Source organism: Narcine bancroftii, chromosome 2, assembly GCF_036971445.1.
Source record: "Narcine bancroftii isolate sNarBan1 chromosome 2, sNarBan1.hap1, whole genome shotgun sequence".
Taxonomy (NCBI): Eukaryota; Metazoa; Chordata; class Chondrichthyes; order Torpediniformes; family Narcinidae; genus Narcine; species Narcine bancroftii.
The window spans coordinates 60,775,738-60,799,308 of record NC_091470.1 but is presented as its reverse complement, the minus strand read 5'-3'; the positions used below and the strand labels follow the sequence as shown (position 1 = coordinate 60,799,308).

At 40.1% G+C, this 23,571-nt stretch overlaps 1 protein-coding gene and 1 long non-coding RNA gene across 9 annotated transcripts in view; one reads left to right on the top strand and one right to left on the bottom strand.

Moving 5' to 3' along the window:
* Nucleotides 1-23,571, top strand: part of mia2 (MIA SH3 domain ER export factor 2) — an 82,431-nt gene continuing 58,860 nt past the window's right edge. For 2 of the 8 annotated variants that reach the window (XM_069916844.1, XM_069916843.1), the window contains exons 1-6: nt 5-1,067; nt 2,342-2,475; nt 3,984-4,070; nt 4,707-8,601; nt 12,505-12,876; nt 12,956-13,059. In XM_069916844.1, coding sequence (XP_069772945.1) covers nt 953-1,067; nt 2,342-2,475; nt 3,984-4,070; nt 4,707-8,601; nt 12,505-12,876; nt 12,956-13,059 — 4,707 coding nt within the window. In that variant the 5' untranslated portion in view covers nt 5-952. Of the gene's footprint in view, nt 1,068-2,341; nt 2,476-3,983; nt 4,071-4,706; nt 8,602-12,504; nt 12,877-12,955; nt 13,060-23,571 lie in introns of all 8 variants that reach the window. The other 6 variants (XM_069916841.1, XM_069916846.1, XM_069916845.1 and 3 more) reach the window with 6 other exon arrangements.
* On the bottom strand, nt 12,450-21,282 carry LOC138753625 (uncharacterized). The gene is made up of 3 exons (XR_011351300.1): nt 16,256-21,282; nt 14,843-14,958; nt 12,450-13,895 (listed from the first exon to the last, which is right to left on the bottom strand). It is a non-coding gene; the product is annotated as an uncharacterized lncRNA (long non-coding RNA).

Here is a 23,571-nt window from a genome sequence, read left to right as displayed (position 1 = left end):
GAGAAGCGCCGGCGTTCGACCGGTTTCCCTGTGACAGGTTCGGCTGTGCCAGGTGAAAGTCCAGTTGAAAAATAGCATTCTCAACGGTGGAGGCGGGAACCTGGTGTTAAAACCTGACTGCACGCACAGATACAGAGAGGTGCCTCCCCTTGGTTTGGGGTATTTTATTCTGAATGAGAAGTTTATTTGAAAGAGCCTCATTCAGCTATTGAAAAGGGACAAAATGTAAAGTGTTGGCGTTTTTGAGGGGAATTGCCTGAGAGTTAAAGCAGAAGCCACGTCGCCAAGCTGCGGTATCTTCGTGCTCAGACAGATAGACTTTGGAACTTTCTGAGCTCACTAGCGACAGTGTCAAATCCGCTTGAAAACGGACCTTTTGCTGCAGTCAAGTCTTGGAAATTGTTCAGACGCAATGTTGAAGGAAACCCCCCCCCACCAACATGAACTTGCAACACCCTTCTGATGACCATCGGGCTGTTTAGGATCTGGAGAGTCCCAGAAAGATACAGCTCTGTCATAATTCTTGCATTTGTTACTTTTTGACCAACATTCATGGTTTAGCCACACGAACTGGTGATAAACGTTGAAATTAACAATAACCACCATTATTTTTCGATTGTGGTGGCCAACGATTAACAATTGTTAAATCCCTTCGCGGCCCTGAGCAATTGGCAGGCACTGTCGTTACAGAAACCTCCCCAGCGTTCGTGGTTTAATGATTGACCTGGCTAATCACTTTTGAACCGAGTTAATCATTAAAGCTCCCGAACGTGGCCCACAGTCCAAGGACACGTCTCAAACAGTAAGTCGCTTTTCTAAGGATCATTTGAGACATCGTTGGATATTTCGTGCGGAGGTTACTGGATGCTAAAGGACCGTTCATATCTTATTTCCATCTCAGCATCTGGCTCCTTCCCCAACTGGAGAGGATCAGCTGGAGGTGCACGTTCACATGGCGCCGGCTGCAACCCTCGGCTCTCTGCTCCTGCTCCTCCTGCAAATGATCCCAAGTCAAATGCTTTCCAAACTGTCTGACTTCAAAACATGTGGCGATCCTGAATGTGCAAGTAAGTGACAGTCGACAATGTTAGGCATTTGTGAAGGAAAGAATCTTGTTTTCAAGATTGAATGATATCAATAATGTCATTTGACCAGTTTTGATAAGATCATACGAGTTTCTCCAGCACGTTTATGTATTGCCATCACAGCGTCCTGTTCAGCTCTCTCCACACCGGATTTCGCAAATAATTTGTGTCTGGTATCAGACCTGAACTTCTGTTCCAACTGTCGATAGGGCTGATATTGGTACCAATTTTGCTTTGTAACTGAGTGAAGCATGTGTTCTCTTGTCCTTCGCTCGTGGATTTACATGAAGTAATCATTGTATTTCCAATAATGCAAACTATGTGATTGTATCTTTAATGTCATTCTTAGGAGTTCCCTGACTGAGATAAACCCTACCTTGTTAACTTCTTCGTGGCTGAATGAGCATATTGAATAAAGTCTTCCATGAATAGACTTTTAATGGGGATTAATCTCCTTAGATCTTTTCTTTCTTGTCCAATCTCTGTTTTCATACTTATAGAGATTCCACTTATTTTCGAGAGCTGAATCTCTCTCTTTCAGACATGCATGCACACACACTCCTCAAGGATATTGACTTCAAATAGATGATTTCACTGGAGAATTCTAATTTGAACTTGACTTTCTCTGAGAATTCAAGAACTCATTGGATTTGTTGATTAATATTCAGTGATTATACCAAAATACTTGAACCTTCAACTTTTATTTCATGACTTAAGGAGCAGTTATGTCACCCATTTATTCTCATCAACAATAAAAATGGAAAAAGCTGGAAACAATCAGTTTATGTTTCAGGTCTTTGACCTGGCATCAAACTGTTCCTCTACAAATGCTGCCACATGAGAATTTCTAGCCTTTTTCTTATTGTTATTTCAGATACCCAGTAGTATGTTTTTGGAGTTCCCTTTGTGCTTACTCCTCCATGAAACACCTTACAAATGTTAAAAGATTCATTCAGGTTATTTAAATTAACTTGTTCCACTCATATGTGAAATATATATGTATATATTTGTACATTACTTTTGTAGCTTCCTCCATAGATTCTGGTAAGTTTTCTTGTTCAGTAAGGCCAGATATACCATCAAAATATATTGATTATTTCATGGCATTCAATAGGGCAAATTGTCCATCTAATAATTTATCATTCTAAATTAACTATTCAAACCTTACACTTTTAGTGTTTGTATAACTTTTAATTCATTTATTTTCCTTTGGTTTTTCTATGTTTTTGACCAAACTGTCCTTGATATTTATACAGGATATTTGAGTAGAGTAACAGCTACATTGGACTACACAGGTCGTGACTGTAGATTCCTTACTTTTAAGCATGGAGACTCTATATATGTTTATTTTAAATTGTCTGGGAAAAGAGATGATTTATGGGCCGGAAGTGTAAGTATTGTATTTGCAATGTATTATTTTGTTCCAGATAATGTTGCGTGCACTCTTTTGTGAATTCATAACAAGTATATTTGATTCATAGTATCGACGCATTCTCAATCCTATTTTTCTTCTAGATTGTCTTATTGATAAACCTTGGACTCAGCCTTTCCTTCTTTATAACATTCTCCAGAACAACTTTTTGCATTTAAACTATAACATTTGGTTAGCATATCAAAACCTCCCAATGTATTTCAAATACCCATTATTGGATGAAACTAGATATTAACCAGAAGAAAATATTACTATTGGTGACGATTGTTAAAAGAAAGTGGGAAGAATTGTAGAGAGAGAGAATGTAAATAAATTCCATGGGTGAATGCACAGTTGACAAAGAAGGGGCTACAGGGAGTGGAGATACAAATGAGGTACAAATTGGAAGCAGAATTTCTAAGGCTTTACAATTTCCATTTTTGTTAATTCCAAAGTACACTTTTACTTAAAATGAAGCACATTTCCCCGTGATCTAAAAGTGATCAGGAAATTTTCAAGTATTCTGGACCTTGGTCCTGGTGCAAAACAAACCACAGTCTAAACTCAGGCTGCACACCCCACTTACACACTGGGCCCTGGGCTCACATTCTGTATGGATGAGTAAGCCAGATACTGAACCATCAGGATTTCCAATCAATCGGATGCCAGAGTATTACTATGTAAATTGGGATAGATTGCGCAAATTGGGATTGTACTCGCTGGAGTTTAGAAGATTGAGAGGGGATCTCATAGAGACATATAAAATTCTGGCAGGACTGGACAGAATGGATGCAGATGGGATGTTTCCAATGATGGGAAAATCCAGAACCCAGGGCCATGGTTTGAGGATAATAGGCAAACCATTTAGGACCGAGATGAGGAGGAATTTCTTGACCCAGAGGGTTGTGAATCTGTGGAATTCATTGCCACAGAGGGCAGTAGAGGCAGGTTCATTAAATATATTTAAGAGGGAATTAGATATAGTTCTTCAGTATAAGGGTATTAAAGGTTACGGAGAGAAGGCGGGGACGGGGTACTGAACTTTAAGATCAGCCATGATCTCGTTGAATGGCGGAGCAGGCTCGAAGGGTCGAATGACCTACTCCTGCTCCTATCTTCTATGTTTCTATGTTTAAAATTAAAACTATGCTAATAGCGTTAGGTAAAAGCAACTTTTATTGAAGAACTTGAATCCCAGCAGAATTTATTCCTAACATTGATTATTTATTCAGTGGATCTGCATCATTCTAAAGTTCTGTAAATTTTAATTATAATGCTTTCAATATTAGAAATTAATTAATGGATGTAAACTGAGCGTCCGTGAGTACGAGCCTAAACAGTGCATCCTGTGATAGCATAAAGGTCTTTTTACATGTATATTGTCACCAACAATACAATCACATAATGAGCAGTATCTTTATTGTATATGATCCATCCCCTTTCAATGGATCCCAAGATTATTTGTAATATTGTTCACTCTATTTCAGATAGGAAAGCAGTTTGGGTATTTTCCAAAAGATGCAGTTAAAGTTGATGATGTCATGACATCAACTGAAGTAGAACTACCAACTCAGGTAACCCTTCAATTGACATAATAATATACCCATAATTATCTTACAAAGCTTTTTAAAATAGGACATTTTGGATCATTCAACTATTACTAGTGAGAGATGGTTTGGAGTGGAGGAGAATATTTGTGAATTATTACTCATGGTAAAGTGATCCTGATTGATTGTTCATTATGTTGATACACTAACCCAAAAATAATTTGCTACCTTTAACCATGTAATCCTGAAATTGAATTGTTTTATTCACATTGATTCTTAATAATTTAATATCAAAAAATCTTAAACTGTCTGTTTTGCTTTTGTGAAAGAGAAGAATTTGTCTGCAGATATTCCATGGTGAACCTGTTACTGCTAATTTAAATTCTTTTCTTCTTTGGCTTGGCTCGCGGACGAAGATTTATGGAGGGGTAAATGTCCACGTCAGCTGCAGGCTCGTTTGTGGCTGACAAGTCCGATGCGGGACAGGCAGACACGGTTGCAGCGGTTGCAAGGGAAAATTGGTTGGTTGGGGTTGGGTGTTGGGTTTTTCCTCCTTTGTCCCCACACAAAAACAGTATCTGGTTTAAAATAATCCCACATAAAAGTTAGCAAAGTATCTGAAATGGGAAGTGCAAACTAAACACTTAACATTTGTTCTTTCAGGAAAGTGATTTCCTTTGCCTTGATGAAGACAATTATCATGTTGACAGTGAAGAAAATGATGTAGTTATTGATGAATATGGAGAAAACTCATTTTCAAGGCCAGAAGAAAGAGAGAGCATATTAGGACATGAACCTGAACCTAATAAAAACAATCAGGTTTACAAAGGTAATTCTGCGAAAGCTGAACCTGTGGACAATTTAATTGATCTTTATAAAAGCCAGGTTCAAAGAACACTTCAAAACACAAAGCTGGAAACGAACTCTGGTAAAGATCAACTTCAAAAAAGTCTAACACCTGACGAGACTATCCAAATCAATGAATTTCTTTCACCAACTAATCACCAGAATCAATTAAATGATGAAAGTGTCTCCAGCTATACAGATAAAGATGAATTCAACCAATTCAGTCTTCCTGAATCTGTGTATAGTCAACATATTGGTACAACAAAAGATGAACATCCAAGGCAAGGAATCAGTGAAGATAATCTTATTTCAATGGAGAGTAATGAAGTTTCTGAATTTGTACAAGAGGGATCTAATTGGATTGGATCTAAAATTAATAGGTGGTTTGGTTTGGAAAGTAATGAAGTTAAAAAGATGGTGGAAAACACTGACCAGTCCACCCACATAACCTCATTTAAAAGTCGAAAAATTCCATTAGACTGTGATGAGAATACTGTAGTGTCAGAAGAGGGAAATAAAAATGTATATTATGAGGATAAAGAAATCCTTGATTCTGGAATGTCAGGCTGGTTTGGGGGTTTGTCAAAATTGTTAAGTTTAAACAGTGATTTACCAGAAGATGTTTTATCTTCCAATGAAGGTGAAAAGAATAACCTTGAAAATATAAAATCATATCTTGTTGATGACTCATCAGAACCAAGTAAAACTTTACTAACTAAATATGGAAACAAAATGTCAGAATATTCAGAAGCAGATGATTCAAGTCTAATATATAGCCAATCAGAAAATATTAACAAAGAAAATCAAAATTTAATGAGCAGTGTTCAAACATTTTTTGGTTTAAGTGACAATTTATGGTTTGGGCAAATCAATAAAGCTAAGAATTCTGATCTATCCGAAGAAACGAAAGTCACCATGGGAAAAAGTAGAAATGACAAGTCAGAATCCCAGTGGCTTAATTTGAATCCACTAAGTGGCATCTTCAAATTTACTGGCGATAGTGGAGGGCAGATTTTCAGAACCTCAGAAGATGGAAATAAAAGGAATCCAAGCAATACAGGTGGATCTAACTCACAATGGTCTCACTTTAGTTTAAGTGAGATGTTAGGCTTTAGCCAAGGAAATAAAGATCAGGTTTCTTCTTTCCCAGATGAAATTAAAGAAGTTATCATTGAAAATAGGAAAGAAATGCCATTGGATGATGATGGGCCAAAATCACAATGGGTTTCCATTAGTTTAAAAGACAAATTAATGTTTGGTCAAACTAATGAAGATCATTTAGAAGATACAAAGAAAAGTGCCATTAGGAATAAGAATGAAAACACAATGAATAGTGAACCGGTAGAGAGTTTTTCCACACTGAATTCAGCTACAAGTAGAGTTGCATCGATTGCTGATTCATTCATAAATGATGACCCAATTCAGTCACAAAGACAAGATCTAAATATGATGAAGAATGATGTCATGCGTCAGTCTGAAAACTTGCAACAGTCTGAGAAGGAGCATAGAGAAACAAAGGGTGAAGGCACAAAATCAGCATTTTCTATAAATGGATTAAAAAACATTTTTGAAGGGAAAATATCAAAGTTACAATGCGTTCAGGAATTACAAGAGCAAAGTTTAATGCCAAATTCCTATTCCGTGGGTCCTAATAAACGATTAACACCGAAAAGTCTCCATCAAGATCAAAGTTTGCAAGGACACTCAATTTATACTTCAGAAATTAAACAATGTATTTCAGATTATACAAGGACTAAAAATTCACTTTCTGGAGAAAATATATATGGCGAACAGGAGATTTTACACAACCAGGATCTAACTTTAAAAGTGGAACAGAGTTCTGTCAAGAGCCCCTTCGCAGCAGAAAGTTTGTCTGAAGAAGTAGAACAATATTTAACAATGCATTTTGATAAAGATCCAGATTCAGAAACGACACAACTTAGAATGGCAGATAATGCAAACCACTCGGTGTCAGAGGAATGCCAAGTTGAAGGTGAAGTTTTAGAAGACAATTTAGTATGCAGACTGAAATCAGAACAACTTCTTTCAAATGCCAGTGATCCTATGCTGGTAAATAAGTTGCAGAATGTAAAAAAGTTTTCACAAGGACAAGTAATGAATTCAGACTTCCAGCCGATTCCATTTATAGATAATGATTGGCATCCACCAGAGAAAAAAATGCATCATAAGCATCAACGGGAAGATGTTACAGCAGCTGTGGAATTTGAACAGCTTGATGCTTCAGGTAACAATAAGCTTTTATCCCAGACACAAATTTGTAATGAACAGCAAAATGTCAGTTTTGAATTTAATGCAATTCCTCCCTCTAGACAAGTTAAAATGTCTTCACAGAATGACTTGCATAATGAAGAAACCATTGCACAGGTTACACATTTAACCTCAGCAAAAGAGCAAACTTTTGGTCATAACAATTTGTTGTTTAAGGACAGAAAAAAGGAAATGTCTCAATTAAATAAAGATGATAAAGGGGTCACCAATATCAATGATCCTTCAATAGAAAAACAATTGTATGGTGAAACATGGCAAGTGCCATCTGTGCAGCAAGCTTCATATCATTCTAGAGATCTGTCAAAGGAAAACCAACCTAGTGACAGAAATGCCTTACAGCACCAGACTAAAACATTATATTCTGAATCCAATGATACTTCAGATCATAGGGAATGTTTGCATGAAGGACCTATCAGAAAAGAATATCAGCTCTTAAAATCAGCATCTAATGAGCTTGCTTCAGATGCTGAGCAACCTTTTTCACTGAAAATGTACGATGAACAAAATATGCAAACAAAACAAACAACTTGTAATTTAGAACCTAAATGGCTTGTTAGTTCAGAACAAGGGGAAGATGCTTTGTCTGAAAATTTGCATGCTAATAAAAATATTCTCCAGACAAATGGTTTTATACATTCTGGCTCAGATAAAGCCAAATTTCTAGTAAAGGATAAGTTAAATGACAAAGACTGTGTTTTACAGAAACAATGTATAAATGCAGTTTTAAAATCAGAACTGCATGCTATATCAGATGATGCTGAATCTTTACAGCATGGTAAAATTCACATTGAAGAACAAACAGATTTTTTATCAAATTCACAACCTGAAGAACATGCAGTTCTTGATGACAAAACCTTGAACCAAGAAAACTCCTATCAACAAAAGTACATAGAAGATGAAGGGATATATTTAGAACTAGAAAATCAATTTGTTGATTTTGATTCCACAGTAGATTCATCAGAGGATAAAGCGACTGCACCTGTTATTAATATCAACTCTAAAAATACTGAACAAAATAACAAGGTGTGTAGTTCACTGGAACCTGAAACTACGGTAGAACTTTTAAATTCATTATCTTTTGAAGACGCGAATCTACCTACAGTATATTGTAGTAAACATCAAGACACTGATACTAATAGTAAACGACAGCATGATGACAAGGAAACAAAATATAACATGTGTGATTATGCAGACACTGATAACTTGAGTGATGAAGAAACAGAAGAGTTGTCCTCTGAATCCACTTCTGCAATCTTGCAAATATATGAAACACAAAGTAATTCTGAAAAGTTGATAATGACTGAAAGAAAGGAGACAAGCAGGCTAAGTGCACAAGTTAATGGCAGTCCAGATGCAGTCGCTGAAACCACTTCTACAAGTAAACCTGAAACTGGTGCTAAAGAAGAATCATTAACATCAAAAGGTATAGAATTCAGTGACTGCCAAGACAGTGGTTCCTCACTGCGGGAATGGGGCTCACTTGCAGGCTAAGTGAAAATCCAGTATGAGAAGTTCAGAGTTAAATATATACCTGTTGTTGATCATATGCCACCTCCATGATCTGACATTTTTGAGAAAGTCTGAGATTTGCACAGCTGCAAATCATTGGAAAGATACTTTCAAAAAGTCAAGAAACAATGAAGCTTCTAGAGAATGAGAAAATATTGTAATAAAACTCCAATAACCTGTCACCCTTAGAACTTTGATGTCTGACATGCAGATCTACTGGACAATTGGATATTACTCCTATTAATACCCCAACACATAACTTTCCTTGAAATATGATATGGCAAATGTTGTAGCTTAAAGTCAGTGCCGGAAAGAGTTCTGTACTGAGCTTAAAGGAAATGAGGAAAATAGGTACCCGATGATTATAAAGTGAGTGTGAAATCAGGGCCCTCATAGGTTTAAATGGAGCACAGGAAACAGGGTTCCAGTGATTTTTAAAAGGGGTATAGAGAACAAAATTGGATAAGTCAAATTTCAAATCATCAGGATCTCTGAAAAATTGAATACTAGATTATTGGAGTTTTATTGTAAAGGTTTAAATTGAATTTAAATTTAGACATTACAGCACAGTAACAGGGCATTTTGGCCCACGAGTCCATGCTGGCCAATTTACACTCCATTAACCTACATCCCCGGTATGTTTTGAACAGTGGGATGAAACCAGAACCCCTGGAGAAAACCCACACAGACACGGGGAGAACGTAGAAACTCCTTACAGACAGTGCGGGACTAGAACCCCAGTCTGGACCCAAACACTGGCACTCAAAAGGCGTTTTGCTAATCACAACATCAACCCTGTTCTGTAAAGTGTATGATAAAAAGCCTCAAATGTGACAAGAATGGAGCAATCCCTTAAAAATAGGATGATTGAAAGGGAAATAGTGAATGTAGAAATGTTACAAAATTTGCAATATATTTTACCTACCACCAAAATGAAAATGTTTTTAATTCAGGTATCATAAGTATGGGTATTGATTTGATAAGACTAGTAGATATTGTGGTTTTTAAAAGACAAGGAATTAGTTTTAATTTTTTTTTGAATCCCAATTTGTGAAGGATTATTATTTGAAAACATATGTACAATGGTAGCATCAGTTCCACATCAGATATAACAGTCATTATTGTAGCATTACAACTAATGTGCCTTAACTTTAGCATCCCAGTGTTAGAAGACGCCTCCTTCCACAGAATAATTTTTTTTATTCAGTCTGTCATTTTATTCAGTCTTTAATTTACTTGTCAATTCACTGGTGTAGAACAACGTTCATCAAAGATGCCAGACGATGTCTGTTTATGATGAGGGGAGAAAATTTGGGGAGATATGAGAGCTGGGTTTTGTTACACAGAGAATGATAGATGCCTAGATGCCTGGTGGTAGAAGATGATTCAATAGGGACATTTAATCTACTCTTAGATAGACACATGGATGCAAGAAAAAAGAAGGGTGATGTGCAGTGATGGAGGAAGGGGTAGATTGAATGTGGAGGAGGTTTATATAGGTTGGCACAACATCGTGGCACTGTGCTGTGCTATTCTATACTGATAATGAATTTATTGTGAATTTTCAGGCTTACAGTGCCCAACATAATGTTTAGGTCAGACATTTTTTTTTAAATTTGCCCCTATGCTTCACAGTTTTAAATTTGTAATCAAACAATTCACATGTAATCAAAGTGCGCATTCCAGATTTTATTCAAGGTTATTTGTATACATTTTGGTTTGACCATGTAGAAATTACAGCACTTTTTATACATAGTCCCCTCATTTCAAGAGAAATTAATGTCAGGTAGGTTTACTTGGTTCATTGGTGTTGGTATAAGAGAGCTAGGCTTGCTTCTAGGCTTTTGATCACCTTTAAAGTCTGTAGTTGCCATTCTTCAGCATGAGGATCAGAGTTGAGTCAATGAAAATCAATGAAACTATTATGAGGCTGAAAACAAGAAGAAAACAGTAAGAGACATCCATGGGTGCAGGGCTGACAGCTCACCGGAGCCCCGCTCCGGCACCTCAGAGGACAGATCCGGTACCTCATAAGGCCGCTCCAGGCACCTCATGGGGTGACTCCAGCACCTCCTCGTTGCAGTTTTTGGTGAGCTCCAGCACCTAAAAATTAGCACTGCACCCCTGGAGACAATGCCCAAAGATTAGGATTACCAAAATCATCTGTTTGGAACATAATTAAGAAGAAAGAGTGTACTGATGAGCTCAGTAATTCCAAAGGAACTGGTATCCCAAGGAAGATCTCCACTGCTGATGACGGAAGAATAATCATTTTTAAAATGAAAAATCGCCAAACGTATGTCCCAACAGATCATAAACACTCTACAGGAGACAGGTGTGGATATGACTATGACAACTGTCTGCAGAAGAATCATGAACAGAAATACGAGGCAACACTGCAAGATGCAAACTATGGCAAATGTGGAATGCTTTGGAACTTGGGCAATTCCTTTATGGCTTCACATTTTGCTCTCGTCATCACTCTGGTACAGGTTAATCTTGGTCTCATTTGACCAGAAGACCTTTTTACAGAATTATGAAGGCTCTTTTGAATACTTCTTGGCAAACAGAAATCTGCCATCCTTTCTGTGGCTAACTAATAGTTTGCATCTTGCCTCTGTATTTCGCTTCATGAAGTTTTCTGCAGGCAGTTGTCATTGACACGTCCACACCTGACTCCTGAAGATTGTTTCTGATCCGTCAGACATATGTTTCGGGAGTTTTCTTCATTATGATGAGAATTCTTCTGTCATCAGTAGAGGAGGTCTTCCTTGGAACACCAGTCCCTTTGCAATTACTGATGCTTCCTTCTTAATGATGTTCCAAACTGTTGATTTTGGTAATTCTAAGATTTTGGGTGATCTCTTACTGTTTTATTCTTGTTTTTCAATCGCATAATGACTTCATTGTCTTTCATTGGCACAACTCAGATCCTCATGTTGAAAAATGAAAACTGTTTAGAAGCAAGCCTAACTCATCAATGAAGCAATTAAACATACCTGAGTACACACAAACACCTGTGAAGCCAAATGTCCCAAATATGGTGAATAAGGAAAGATAGAGATTTAAGATAGAATGTTTGTTTGGGGGGGAAAAAAAGGGTAGGAAGAGAGAAGAAATGGTGAGTGGGATGAACCATGCAAAATTTTAATCTGTGACTAGCAATCTTCTAGATTATTCAGGATCTACAGGATATAAAGGTGGTGTTTAAACATTTCTGGTTTATCTATCCAAAATGTATTCACCAGCATCATTTTATAGGAATCCAAGTGTGATGTCACAAACCATGTACAATGAAAAATATTCTGACATCTGTGCCCAAATTCCCATGATGCGGTCAAGTTATGCAAGTCTTTAAGCCAAGAGCACAGTCTTATAAAATCTGGACTATATATCAGTCTTGATGAAACTGAATGACATGAAAGGCTGATTGTCTTTTATTTCTTTTAGCAACAAAATAAATAGGCAATGGAAAATTAGAATAAAAAATATAGAGTGAACGCAACACTCAGTAACTACTAAATTTCAAAAGTCACGTTAAGTGGTTCAGGGTGTCAAGCTACAATAGTTAACATCAGATAGTCGTCACCCTTGTTTTTGTTTTAGTTTTATTAAAATTAATTAGGTTTATATATTTTAATTTTTCACCCCAAGTTTCTGAATAAAAAGTGTTACTTTTAATTTATCATTTCCATTTAGAAAGAGCCATATATATCACAATTATACATGTAGATTGTTCAAATAAAAATAATCATCGGAAAATTTCATTTTCTGCAAATACTGAAGGCAACACGCAACTTAATTCTTTATTTTGAAGGTACTTACAGTTCACATGACACTAGAGTTACAAGCGAAGAGCAAATTTCATCAGATGTCCTTGATAAAACTAGTCAAACAAGCAACCATGTGCAGGAGCAGAAGGGGATGAAAGGCACGATTGAGAATCAAGTACTGGAAGAGCTTACCCAGAATCTGTCAGACAAAATAACGGAATCAGAGAAAACAACTGTCGAGGCTGGGGCTGAAAGTAAATTAGCAAATCAATTGCAAAAGAAATCACAGGATATTACAAACGAGGAAAGTAATTACCACCAGACTGAAGAGAAATCGTCAACACATTTAAATAAGATTAAAAAATCATCAGTAACTGATGATCCACGAGTTGGAACACCAACTGACAATGACATTGGTGAGTGTAAAGTAGAAAACTATTAATGTGCATGTAGAGTCTCAAGACATTTATTTTTAATTTATAATTTTCTTAACAGAATATGAAACAAATGTTAAGAAAACAGCCAACCATAAACCTGGTAGCATCTTTGACCTTGGTTTACAAAACCTCACGATGCTGATTGATCATTTCATCCAAAATGTAAGTGTTACTTTATATTGTAAATGAGAAAAAAATATTACAATTTTACTCTAGTTACATGAATGCATTTTAATTTCCAAAAGGTTGCTGCACGGTACTTATTTTTTCCTTAGTACACTGTTTGACCTGCTGAGTTTCCCCTGAGTGTTTTTCCTTCAATCACAGAGTCCACAGACTTTTGTGTTTTACTCCACTTACTTTATGTACAAGGTCATTGGGATGACCCCTGGTGGCCTAGTGATGTAATTACATATCAACACTTTCACCCCCTCTTAAAAAAATTATTTCCCCCGCACCCCCCCATCCTCCTTCCCTTGTTTGTAAGTTTATGTCCAAAATTTTTCGTGGCTTCCGTTGCCTTCTGGACCTCCTCGGTAGTGGTATAGGGGTGGGGAGTGCGGTCTGCCTTTCAGCCTTTCTTGGTGGAGGTGTAGGAGTGGGAAGTACTGGTTGGTCATGTGGCCGTGTGGTCTAGGGTGGTGATATTTTGTGGGGCGGACGTACCCAGGGTCCTGATTTCTAGGGTGGGTGGTATAGTCCTCTGAGGTGACTCGATGGACGACTGTTCTAGTGCCTGCTGCTGCGCTCCTTGTTGATCCGTAGACATCTGTGTTTCCTCCGCGTTGTTCACGCATCCGGCCGGCGCGAGATCCCTGGTGGCCACTGAGTCTTCTCTTCCATCTGGAAATGAGACGAAGGCGTACTGAGGGTTCGCATGCCTCAACTCCACTTGATCCACCAGCGGGTCCGCTTTGTGTGGTCTGCAGTGCTTCCTGAGGAGAACAGGTCCCGATGTCATCATCCATTTAGGCAGCACTGTGCCCGTCGTGGCTTTTCTTGTGAAAGAAAAGATATGGTCATCTGGGGTCATGTTAGTGGCAGTACACAACAAAGAATGTATAGAGTGTAGGGCTTCTGGCAATGTTTCTTGCCATCCAGTAACAGGCAGGTCTTTTGCTTTTAAGGTCAAGAGGACCGTTTTCCAGATAGTGACATTTTCCCTTTCGACTTGTCCATTCCCCCTGGGATTGTAAATTGTAGTGCAGCTGGTAGAAATCCCTCTCTCATGCAGGTACTGCTGTACTTCTGCGCTCATGAATGCAGCACCCCTGTCTGTGTGTATGTAGTTCGGATATCCAAATGTGCTGAAGATGGGTTGGAGGCATTTTATAACAGTGGCTGCTGATACATCAGAACACGGGATTGCGAAGGGGAAACGGGAGTATTCATCTATTATGTTTAGGAAATAGACATTTCTATTATTGGATGGGAGCGGGCCTTTAAAATCGAGGTTGAGGCGCTCAAAAGGTTTGGTAGTTTTTATCAGTGTGGCTTTGTCTGGCCGGTAAAATTGCGATTTGCATTCCGCACTGATGGGGCAGCTCTTGTTCACTGACCTCACTTCCTCTACCGAAAATGTGAGGTTTTGGGTTTTAATGAAGTGAAACAGTCTAGCGACCCTTGGATGGCCCAGCTCATTGTGCAAGTTCTGCAACTGGGATGTGTGGTTAAGGATGGCACAAGTGCCTCTGGACAGCACGTCCAGGGACTCGTTGAGACTCCCGGGGCAATATAAAATGTCGTAGTTAAATGTAGACAATTCTATCCACCAGCGCAGGATTTTGTCATTCTTAATTCTCCCCCTGTTCTGGTTATGGAACATAAAAGCCACAGACCGTTAGTCTGTGACGAGGGTGAAGTGTTTGCACGCCAGATAATGTCGCCAGTGCCTTACTGCTTCAACAATGGCTAGGGCCTCCTTCTCTACTGCTGAGTGTCTTACCTCTGACCCCTGTAGAGTTCGTGAGAAAAAGACCACCGGTCGTCCGTCTTGGTTTAGGGTGGCTGCCAGAGCCACATCGGATGCATCCGTTTCTACTTGAAATGGGATCGACTCATCTATGGACCACATGATAGCTTTAGCAATATGGTCCCTAATGTCCTTGAATGCTCTGGTGGCTGCTGGGCACAGTGGGAAAAAATGAGACTTTTATAAGGGGGCGGGCCCTGTCGGCGTAATTGGGGACCCATTGGGCGTAGTAAGCGAAGAGTCCCAAACACCTTTTTAGTGCTTTCAGCGTGTGTGGCACTGGGAGGTCTAGGAGAGGGCGCATTTGGGCTGGGTCTGGGCTGATTTCCCCGTTCTGCACTATGAGGCCCAGGATTGGCAACTTCTTGGCGCTAATGACACATTTTTCCTTGTTGTACATTAGGTTCCTTTCCTCGGCTGCCTGGAAGAATCGTTTTAAATTTGTGTCATGATCCTCCTGAGTGTGGCCACAGATTGTCACATTGTCTAAGTAGGGGAACACCGCTTTCAGTTGGAACTCATCTACTATTCGGTCCATTTCTCTCTGAAACAGGGACACTCCATTGGTGACACCGAAGGGGAGTCGCAGAAATTGATACAGCCTGCCATCTGCCTCAAATGCCGTGTAAATGCGATCACTGTTTCTAATGGGCAGTTGATGGTATGCTGCCTTCAGGTCCATGGTGGAGAACACCTTATACTGCGCAATGTTGTTGACCATGTCTGCTATGCGTGGCAGTGGGTAGGCATCTAGTAGTGTAAATTTGTTGATTGCCTGGCTGTAATCCACTACCATGCGCAGTTTTTCTCCTGACTTTACTACAACCACCTGGGCTCTCCAGGGACTGGTGCTCTGCTCTATGATGCCCTCCTGTAGTAGCCTGCGGACCTCCGTCCTAATGAAGGCTCTGTCCCTCGGGCTGTACCTCCTGCTCTTTGTGGCTATTGGTGTGCATTCAGGGGTCAGGTATGTGAACAGTGGAAGGGGTTCTATGTTCAGGACAGACAGGGTGCAGTGTTGTTTCTTCGTAAGGCGTAGTGGGGGGTGAGGCCCGTTGTGCACTATTGTAATGCTTTCTAACTGGCACTGAAAATCTAACCCCAATAGTACCGGGGCACAGAGGTGAGGGAGTACTAGTAATTTGAACCCTTTGTATTTTGTGCCCTGGATTTCTAGAGTAACCCTGCAAAATTGTTTTACTTCAGCCGCAGGCTGCTGGGTGCTAACAGGATCTGGTGCTCACTCGGGCGTGTGGGGAGGGCAAGGCAGTTGACTAACCCCTGGTCAATAAAACTTTCAGTGCTTCCACTATCTATTAAGCAATTTACCCTCACATAATTAATTTTGATGCACACAGTGGCGTCAGATAAATTGAGTGGACTCACCTGATTCATGAGTAGGGAAGCAAGTCTGGCGTGTCCTTCGTGTCCTTCCATCCGATAGTACTCGGCGTCATATTTATCTCCTGAAGTCTGTGCTCTGTAGCATTTGTCCAAAATGGCCAGCTGCACATAGCATTCTTCTTCTTCTGTTTGTCTGTGGAGAAAGAGCTTTCCCCGCCTCACATTAGTATGAGAATGGGCCTTGGCTGTGGCCTTGGGGCTTCTGCAGACTTTTGCATAGTGTCCACATTTTGCACAGTTGGAACAGACATTTTCTCTGGCAGGGCAGAGGGCTCTGGGGTGCTTTCTTTGTCCACAGAAAAAGCACTTGGGACCCTCAAGGTCCTGCTGCTGCTGCGAATTCCTGTGAGGCAGCATACTTTTCTTTTCGTGCGGCTAGAGAGTCCAGCAGTGTGACGTTTGTCTTATCTCCAGGGTCCTGTGAGTACTCCTCCAATTCTTTCTTGGTGCTTTCTAAAGCTTCTGCAATAGTCTCTGCCTCATCTAGCTCCACCATTCCTTTCTCCAGCAATCGATGTCTCGTCTCAGTGGACCGTATGCCCGCAACAATTCTGTCCCTAATAAGGTCCTCCGCATACTCCTGAGCTGATACTGGTTTAAAGTTGCAACCTCTCGCCAGGTCTTTCAGAGAGAGTATAAAGTCTCTGGCAGACTCCCCTACTTGTTGTGACCTGGTCATGAGCCTGTACCGGGAGTGGAGTTCGCTATTCCCCCTTACTGCAATGCCTCTGTAAAATGCTCATTGCTTCTTGGTAGGACCTGGCATCCTGTATAAGGGAGTAAGGGTGGTCTCCCTGATGCGCTAACAGCAGCATTAATAGCTCTTTATCCGATGCTTCAGCACCCTCCATGTAATTCAGAAAGTATCTCTGCCAGCGGCCGAAATGCGTGCCGGCTCTGGAATTTCTGGGGTCAAGCTCCAGCCTGTCTGGTCACAGCACATGGCTAAGCCGCAGTCTCTGGTTCCTTAGGTATAGCAAGAGTGGAGCCTGGAGTACTGGGAGCTGCTGGTAGAGCCTCTGTGGGACTTGTGTCTGCTGGAGGAGTAATCTGGGTGCTTGGGGCTGTTGGCTGAGTCTCTAGCTTTGGGACATTTGCAGCGGGCTTAGGGGCGATCCCAGTGGTAGCATCAGGTCTCCGTGGTACTGGGGAAACTGCTGCTGGTGGAGTGACGGAAGCAGTGTCTGCTTTCCCTGGCTCTGGAGTGGTCGGAAATTCTGCACATATGTGGCGATCGTGAGCATGACTTGTGGAGATCCTTCCACCCGTCCTTGTAGTGGCCCCTTTCTGTTCGGTCCGTGGTTTAGGGTCGGCGGCGCCTGTACCGACTGGCGAACACACGGGCCGGCAGGGCTCTTGGCCGTTTCTTACCTGGCCTATCGTACTTCTGTGGACTTCCCTGCATTCCATCACGATTCCAGTACAGTGGTCCCTCGCCGTCTCTGATCTCAGATGCACGTGCGTGTTAATCATCCCCGGATTCCATTCCTCAGCAAGAGTCTCCAGGTGGTTGGGAATGCGCATTGGAGCAGAAGCAGCTTCCATCCTAGCAGCTATCATATTAGTTTATTAAATTGTACTGACAATAACCATACCAGCAGTGTGAGTATAAGGCAGCTCTGGACTGCTTTATATACAAGGTCATCGGGAAGACCCCTGGTGACTTAGTGGTTTTATTACATATCACCACATAAATCTCATTTAAACTTTCCCCACTTCTCCTTAAAACTATGCCTCTTGTATTGACTATATGCCCCACCTATGCCTCTCATAATTTTATGTACTTGTATCAGATCTCCCCTAAACCCCACATGTCCCCAAGAAAACATTCCCAAGTTGGTCTAATCTAATATTCTAATCCAGGCAATGCCCTAGTGAATCTCTTCTGTACCCTCGCCAAAGCCTCTATGTTATTACTGTAAGGTAGCGACCAGAAACGCACACAATATGTGTGGCCAAACCAATTTTTTTTAATATGCAGCTGCAACACGACTTGGGAACTTTTTTTACTCAATGCCCTGACTGATGAAGCATGCTGTATGTGCCACTTACCACCCTATTCTCTATTCTTACGGCACTATGGTCTTGCACCTAAAGATCCCTCTGTACATCAATTTTCTTTAACATTAAAGAAAATCAGTAAAAAAAAATGTCCTAGTGAAAGCAATAGATCAGAAATCAATAAATCCTCTATTGATAAGCTCCATCCCTGAATAGGAACAGAGGTAGCCCTGGAAATAATGAATGTCCTGGTTGTCATCTTCCAAAATTCTGCAGATTTGGGGGTGGTAAATGTAGCCCAACTATTTTTAAAAAAGGAAAGAAAACAAAGATTAGTTAGCCAAACATCAGGTGGAGGGAAAATGCCGGCAACTATTATAAAGCATATGAAAAGACAACATTTTGTAAATAACATTAGAATGAGACCATTTTAGCATAGATATAAAAAAAGAGAGAATTTTGAGAACAAAGTTTTCAGGTTGAAGCCATGTAAGAATTTAAAAACAAGAATGAACATTTAAAGATTGGGGAGTTATTAGAATGTAGATCAACAAGTACAGAGGTGAAGGGTGAATGTATGTTTATCAGGATTTGGGAGATTTTTAAAATATGAAAGATCGGAGGCTCGAATAATTAAGAGTGACAGTAGCACAGACAGTTGAGTATTTGAAAACATAAAATGCTACAGTACAGAATGATTTCTATAACTTTACGGAGATCAAAATGGTTGATTTTGTCATAAAGCAGCCATTATGTAAGTTGCTCATCTCAGAAGTATAGATAGCAAATAAGTTGCAGATGCAAAAATAGTGTTATGGGTGTGACATAGAGAATGTTTAGATTATTGAATAGGTTTGTATTGGTTGGCATAATGTACTGTGACGTTCCATGATCTACAAGAATGGGCAACTTTTAAAAAAAACTCACATTCTACCTTAAGTATTCCCTAAGTGCTCTGTGATTGGTAAGGGATTGCTTGGTGAGTGGGAAGTTTGAGGACAGGATTTTCTAACTTGGCCCAAAGACAGTTGCTTTGATCTTACAATATTTGGTATGACAAAATTTTTGCTCAACTAGGACAGGAGCAAGATAAATCACAATTGAGAATCTGCTGATGCTGAGGTCGAGATGAAGTTTATATGGATAAATGGATGATTTTTAGAAAAGAATAAGGAGGAAAACAAGGATGTCATTTTGGGAGAAGGAAACCATTGTAGGTGCTTCATTGAGTGTGAGTGTATAAACTATACAGTTTTTGATCCTGGGGAGGGCAGCCCAAGCAGAAGAATAATGGAGTGAAGCAGGTGGAAGAAAAGCTGGAGAGAGGACGAGAAGAGATAGTCATTATCACGCAAGGTGTAATTTCAGACTTTGGCATGATTTCAATAATATTTACTTAGGAAAAGGCTGCTGACTACCCTGTACTGAAGTTAGCTGTTTTCAGAGAGAAAATTCTGGAAACAAAGGTCAGGCAGCATCTGCAGATTTCATTTAATTTGCATTTCTGTTTTATTCTAGGTGTAAGTGAAATAAATTTGAGGTGTCAGGGATGAAACACCATAATTTGTGATCTGTTGCCTAGTGCCAAATACATTAACATTTTAGAAGACTAAAGAGACCACAGATGTTGGAATATGGATCTAAAAATAAAATGCAAGAAGGATTTAGAAATAAATTCATTGCATTAGGATATAATATACAAAATTAACATTTTAGCCCATATTACCAAATGTGAGCAAAAATATCCTTTCCTTAACTAACTCGCCCTCAAATTTGCTGGTCTAAACTGTAGGCACTTGCTTTCAGTGTAAAATTGCATTTTCCCAATAATTAGATTATATTGTCTAGCTGTTCCTTTTATCACTGACTCTACCTAAAGAAAATCTTGTTTTCTTCATTTCAGACATCCCCACATTTCCCCTGTTCTTTGTCAGTAGTAATATCTTCCTCTCCACAGACATGCTTTCCATAGGTTCTCCCAAAGACATCCTACCACTCCTCTTTCACGTCAAAATTAAATATAGGAGAGTATAATGAGAAGTTGGTGTACGGAAAATCCATGGTTTGGGGCCCAAAGTAGCTGTAGGCAATGGCTGCTAATGCTGTCGCTATTATGCAAAAATCTAAGAAAAATTCTGAGTTCTCAAGGGCTGGAGAATACTCTATCCATCTTTGGCTTGATATCCATTTTAATGATTGTGCATTCAAATCTTGCTCCCTTGGGCAATATTGTAGAACTGAGGTCACATGAGACCATGCCCTCTCCTCTGAACATAGTAGAAGGCTTGCCACTACTTTAGAGGTTGGCAAAATTATTCCATTCAGAAAGACATTTGGACATGTACGTGGATAGGAGGGCTGCAGAGTAGCCCATGGATAGGAGTAGCCCAGAATGTCAACTTAGTCAGCATGGGCCATTTGGGCTGAACAGCCTGTTCTGTGCGACATGACTCTATTTCAAAGACGACCAGATGTCCTCGCAGGTAAATTTTCCAGTCAGCAGCTAGAAAAAGATGTCACCTATTTTCCTGCTGTTGTTAGAAGCTTTACTGTGTGCTGTGTTTCCAATAAGTGGTTAGCGGATTTGAACGCTGTCTGGCAGCGTTGACCCCCGGGGCGCGCGAGCTCACCTGCCTGCAGCTGCCTGTCTGACCGGAAGGGGGCGGCTGCCGTCGGTCCCCTTTGACTCGGAAACACAACCTCCGCTTTAAAGATGGCGGGCAGTCCGGGGCGACCGGTGGCGGCTTCACGACCCGACTGAGGCGCGGGAGACGGCTATTCTGCGATTTGAAGCAGGGCCCGGAGTACCTGTACCTGCGGAAGAACAAATTGTCGGCGATGAGCCAGGACTTCCTAACAACATCGCTCTCCCAGCCGGCAAGTAGTTGATGGCATCTGCCCTCCTGACCCCTCGTCCAACACTCATCACATACTGATCTCAACCACCACCCAAGTAGCCGTGACACAAACTCCCTCACTCACAGTCTCTTGGGCTCTTTTGTCTGTGTTGTATCCTAATCTTGCTTGTAACATCGCTGCGTCCCCACGGCTATTTATATATTGTGTTGCAGCCAGTAAGCAAACGGTCATCAGGTCCGTGACGATGATTATGGGGTGGCAAATTGCAAAAGGAATAATAATGCTTATGGAAAAGGTTTACAATATGTTTTTGGCACAGCACCACATCTGAGGGGAAAAAAAACTTTTAGGTGCCTCCTTGTCTAACCCCATTGACAATCCAAAGGATTGCACTGTGATTCAAGTAAAAACCACAATGCTGGAGAAACTCAGCAAGTCAAACAACGTCCTTTATACAGCAAAGTTAAAATATATAACTGACGTTTCTTGATGAAAAGCTCAAGTCCAAGAAGTCAGTTATGTATTTTTATCGATTCAATCACCGTGTCGGTGGACTTTCATGTTTTACTTTTTTTTTCCTAGCACTGTAATTCACCCCAAGCAGTGTTAAATAACAGGGCAAGAGCATTCTGAAAAGTCAAATGACAAAGATGGTGGCTGGAATACATTGTCAGGGGTGGTAGTGGTACAATAGATTATTGGACTGGCACATGGATGCAAGAAAAATAGTGTTATGGGTGTGACATAGAGAATGTTTAGATTATTGAATAGGTTTGTATTGGTTGGCATAATGTACTGTGACGTTCCATGATCTACAAGAATGGGCAACTTTTAAAAAAAACTCACATTCTACCTTAAGTATTCCCTAAGTGCTCTGTGATTGGTAAGGGATTGCTTGGTGAGTGGGAAGTTTGAGAACCACTGCTCTAAATGCAATTGTTACTGAAATATTTTGCTTGGGAAAAAATTGTCATTGGCCCATTTTCTTTGGAGATCTGAAACCATGCACATAACTAGTCAGTTATGTACAATTAAAACAGTGGTTTTCGAACTTTTTCTTTCCACTTGTTTACCACCTTAAGCAATCCCTTACTAATCACAGAGCACTTATGCCTACGGAATACTTAAGGTGGAATGTAAGTTTTTAAAAAAAAAAGGTTGCCCAGCCCCCAATCTATAGCTTACTGAAAATGCTAGGTTCTGTGATATGGAGATGGTGGTGAAAGGCAGAATTGGCTTAATGATTGAGTGACTGGAATTAAAGGTAGGGATGGAGGAAAATGTAAAACTAAGTGTTTTTTTTAAACATCGAGTCGTGTGGAAACACAGATGACAATCATTCTTGAAGGATCACAGGTTTGGCTGGTGTAATCAGGCACGATTGAGGGTTCAGCGGAAGAGGAAATAGGATGGTGATAAGGCAGATGGAAATCTTACAGTACCAATGCATGTTCCAAAGCTCATCAGTATAACGCCAGATTGACAATATACCCTGTTCTGTTTGCACCTGTGCTTGTCAGCCTGCCTCTATCTTGTCGTGGCAATTTCCACCAATATCAGGAAAATAGATATTCTAATTCTTGGATTTATTTAGTAAGTTTCATCTAATTCTCTGCTTCATTGTTAGTGAGCTTCTATTACTTCACCCCTCAATCTTCGATATTTTTATATTTTAGGAATTCATACGTTGATAATATTGGCCCTAATCCATTGTTTTTACTGTTGATAATATGCTTAATTTGGTTATTACAGATGGAATTTAGGCTAACATTATGTTCTCTGTTGCTCTTCATTACACTGTCAGTATGTCTTGGGTAAACTTATACCTCTCATTTTGTTCATTTTAGATTGGTCACAGTGTTTTAGCTACCGAAAGAAAATAGACACACACACCGAGAGCAGTTCAGTTTATACAAATGTTTATTACTAATTCAAAAGCTGATTTCACACTACAATATGCAAGCCCTTCCCAACTATACTTATCAACGCTTGGACTGGTCCCAACTGCCGAAGCGAGGCAACAACTGCACACTTGTAGTAGGTTGTCAGGGCGCTGGTAGCAGCTTCTCCACCTCCCCCGACCGGGACGTTGCTCGGACTCTGGCTGTTCTTCCTTCTTGACAAGGGGTGTTCCCACCCCTCGGAGAGTCTAAACTTCAGCAGCAGGACCACAGACTTTTATACCCCAAAAACAATTAATCATGCACCCACTCCCTCTAACATTTGTCAGTCAAAATCAAAGCTGAGCATACTATTCTACAATTTAGAAGATTAATTATTATGGAGCAGGATGCTATGATATCCTGGTTTATCTCGTAGATACAAGGACTCATTAAAACTTCTTGAGCAAGACAGGTTGTGACCAATACGTCAATTTCAGAGTGTCGTATTTGACAACTGCTTTCCCTGGGCCTCACGGTGGAATTCCATTTCAAAGT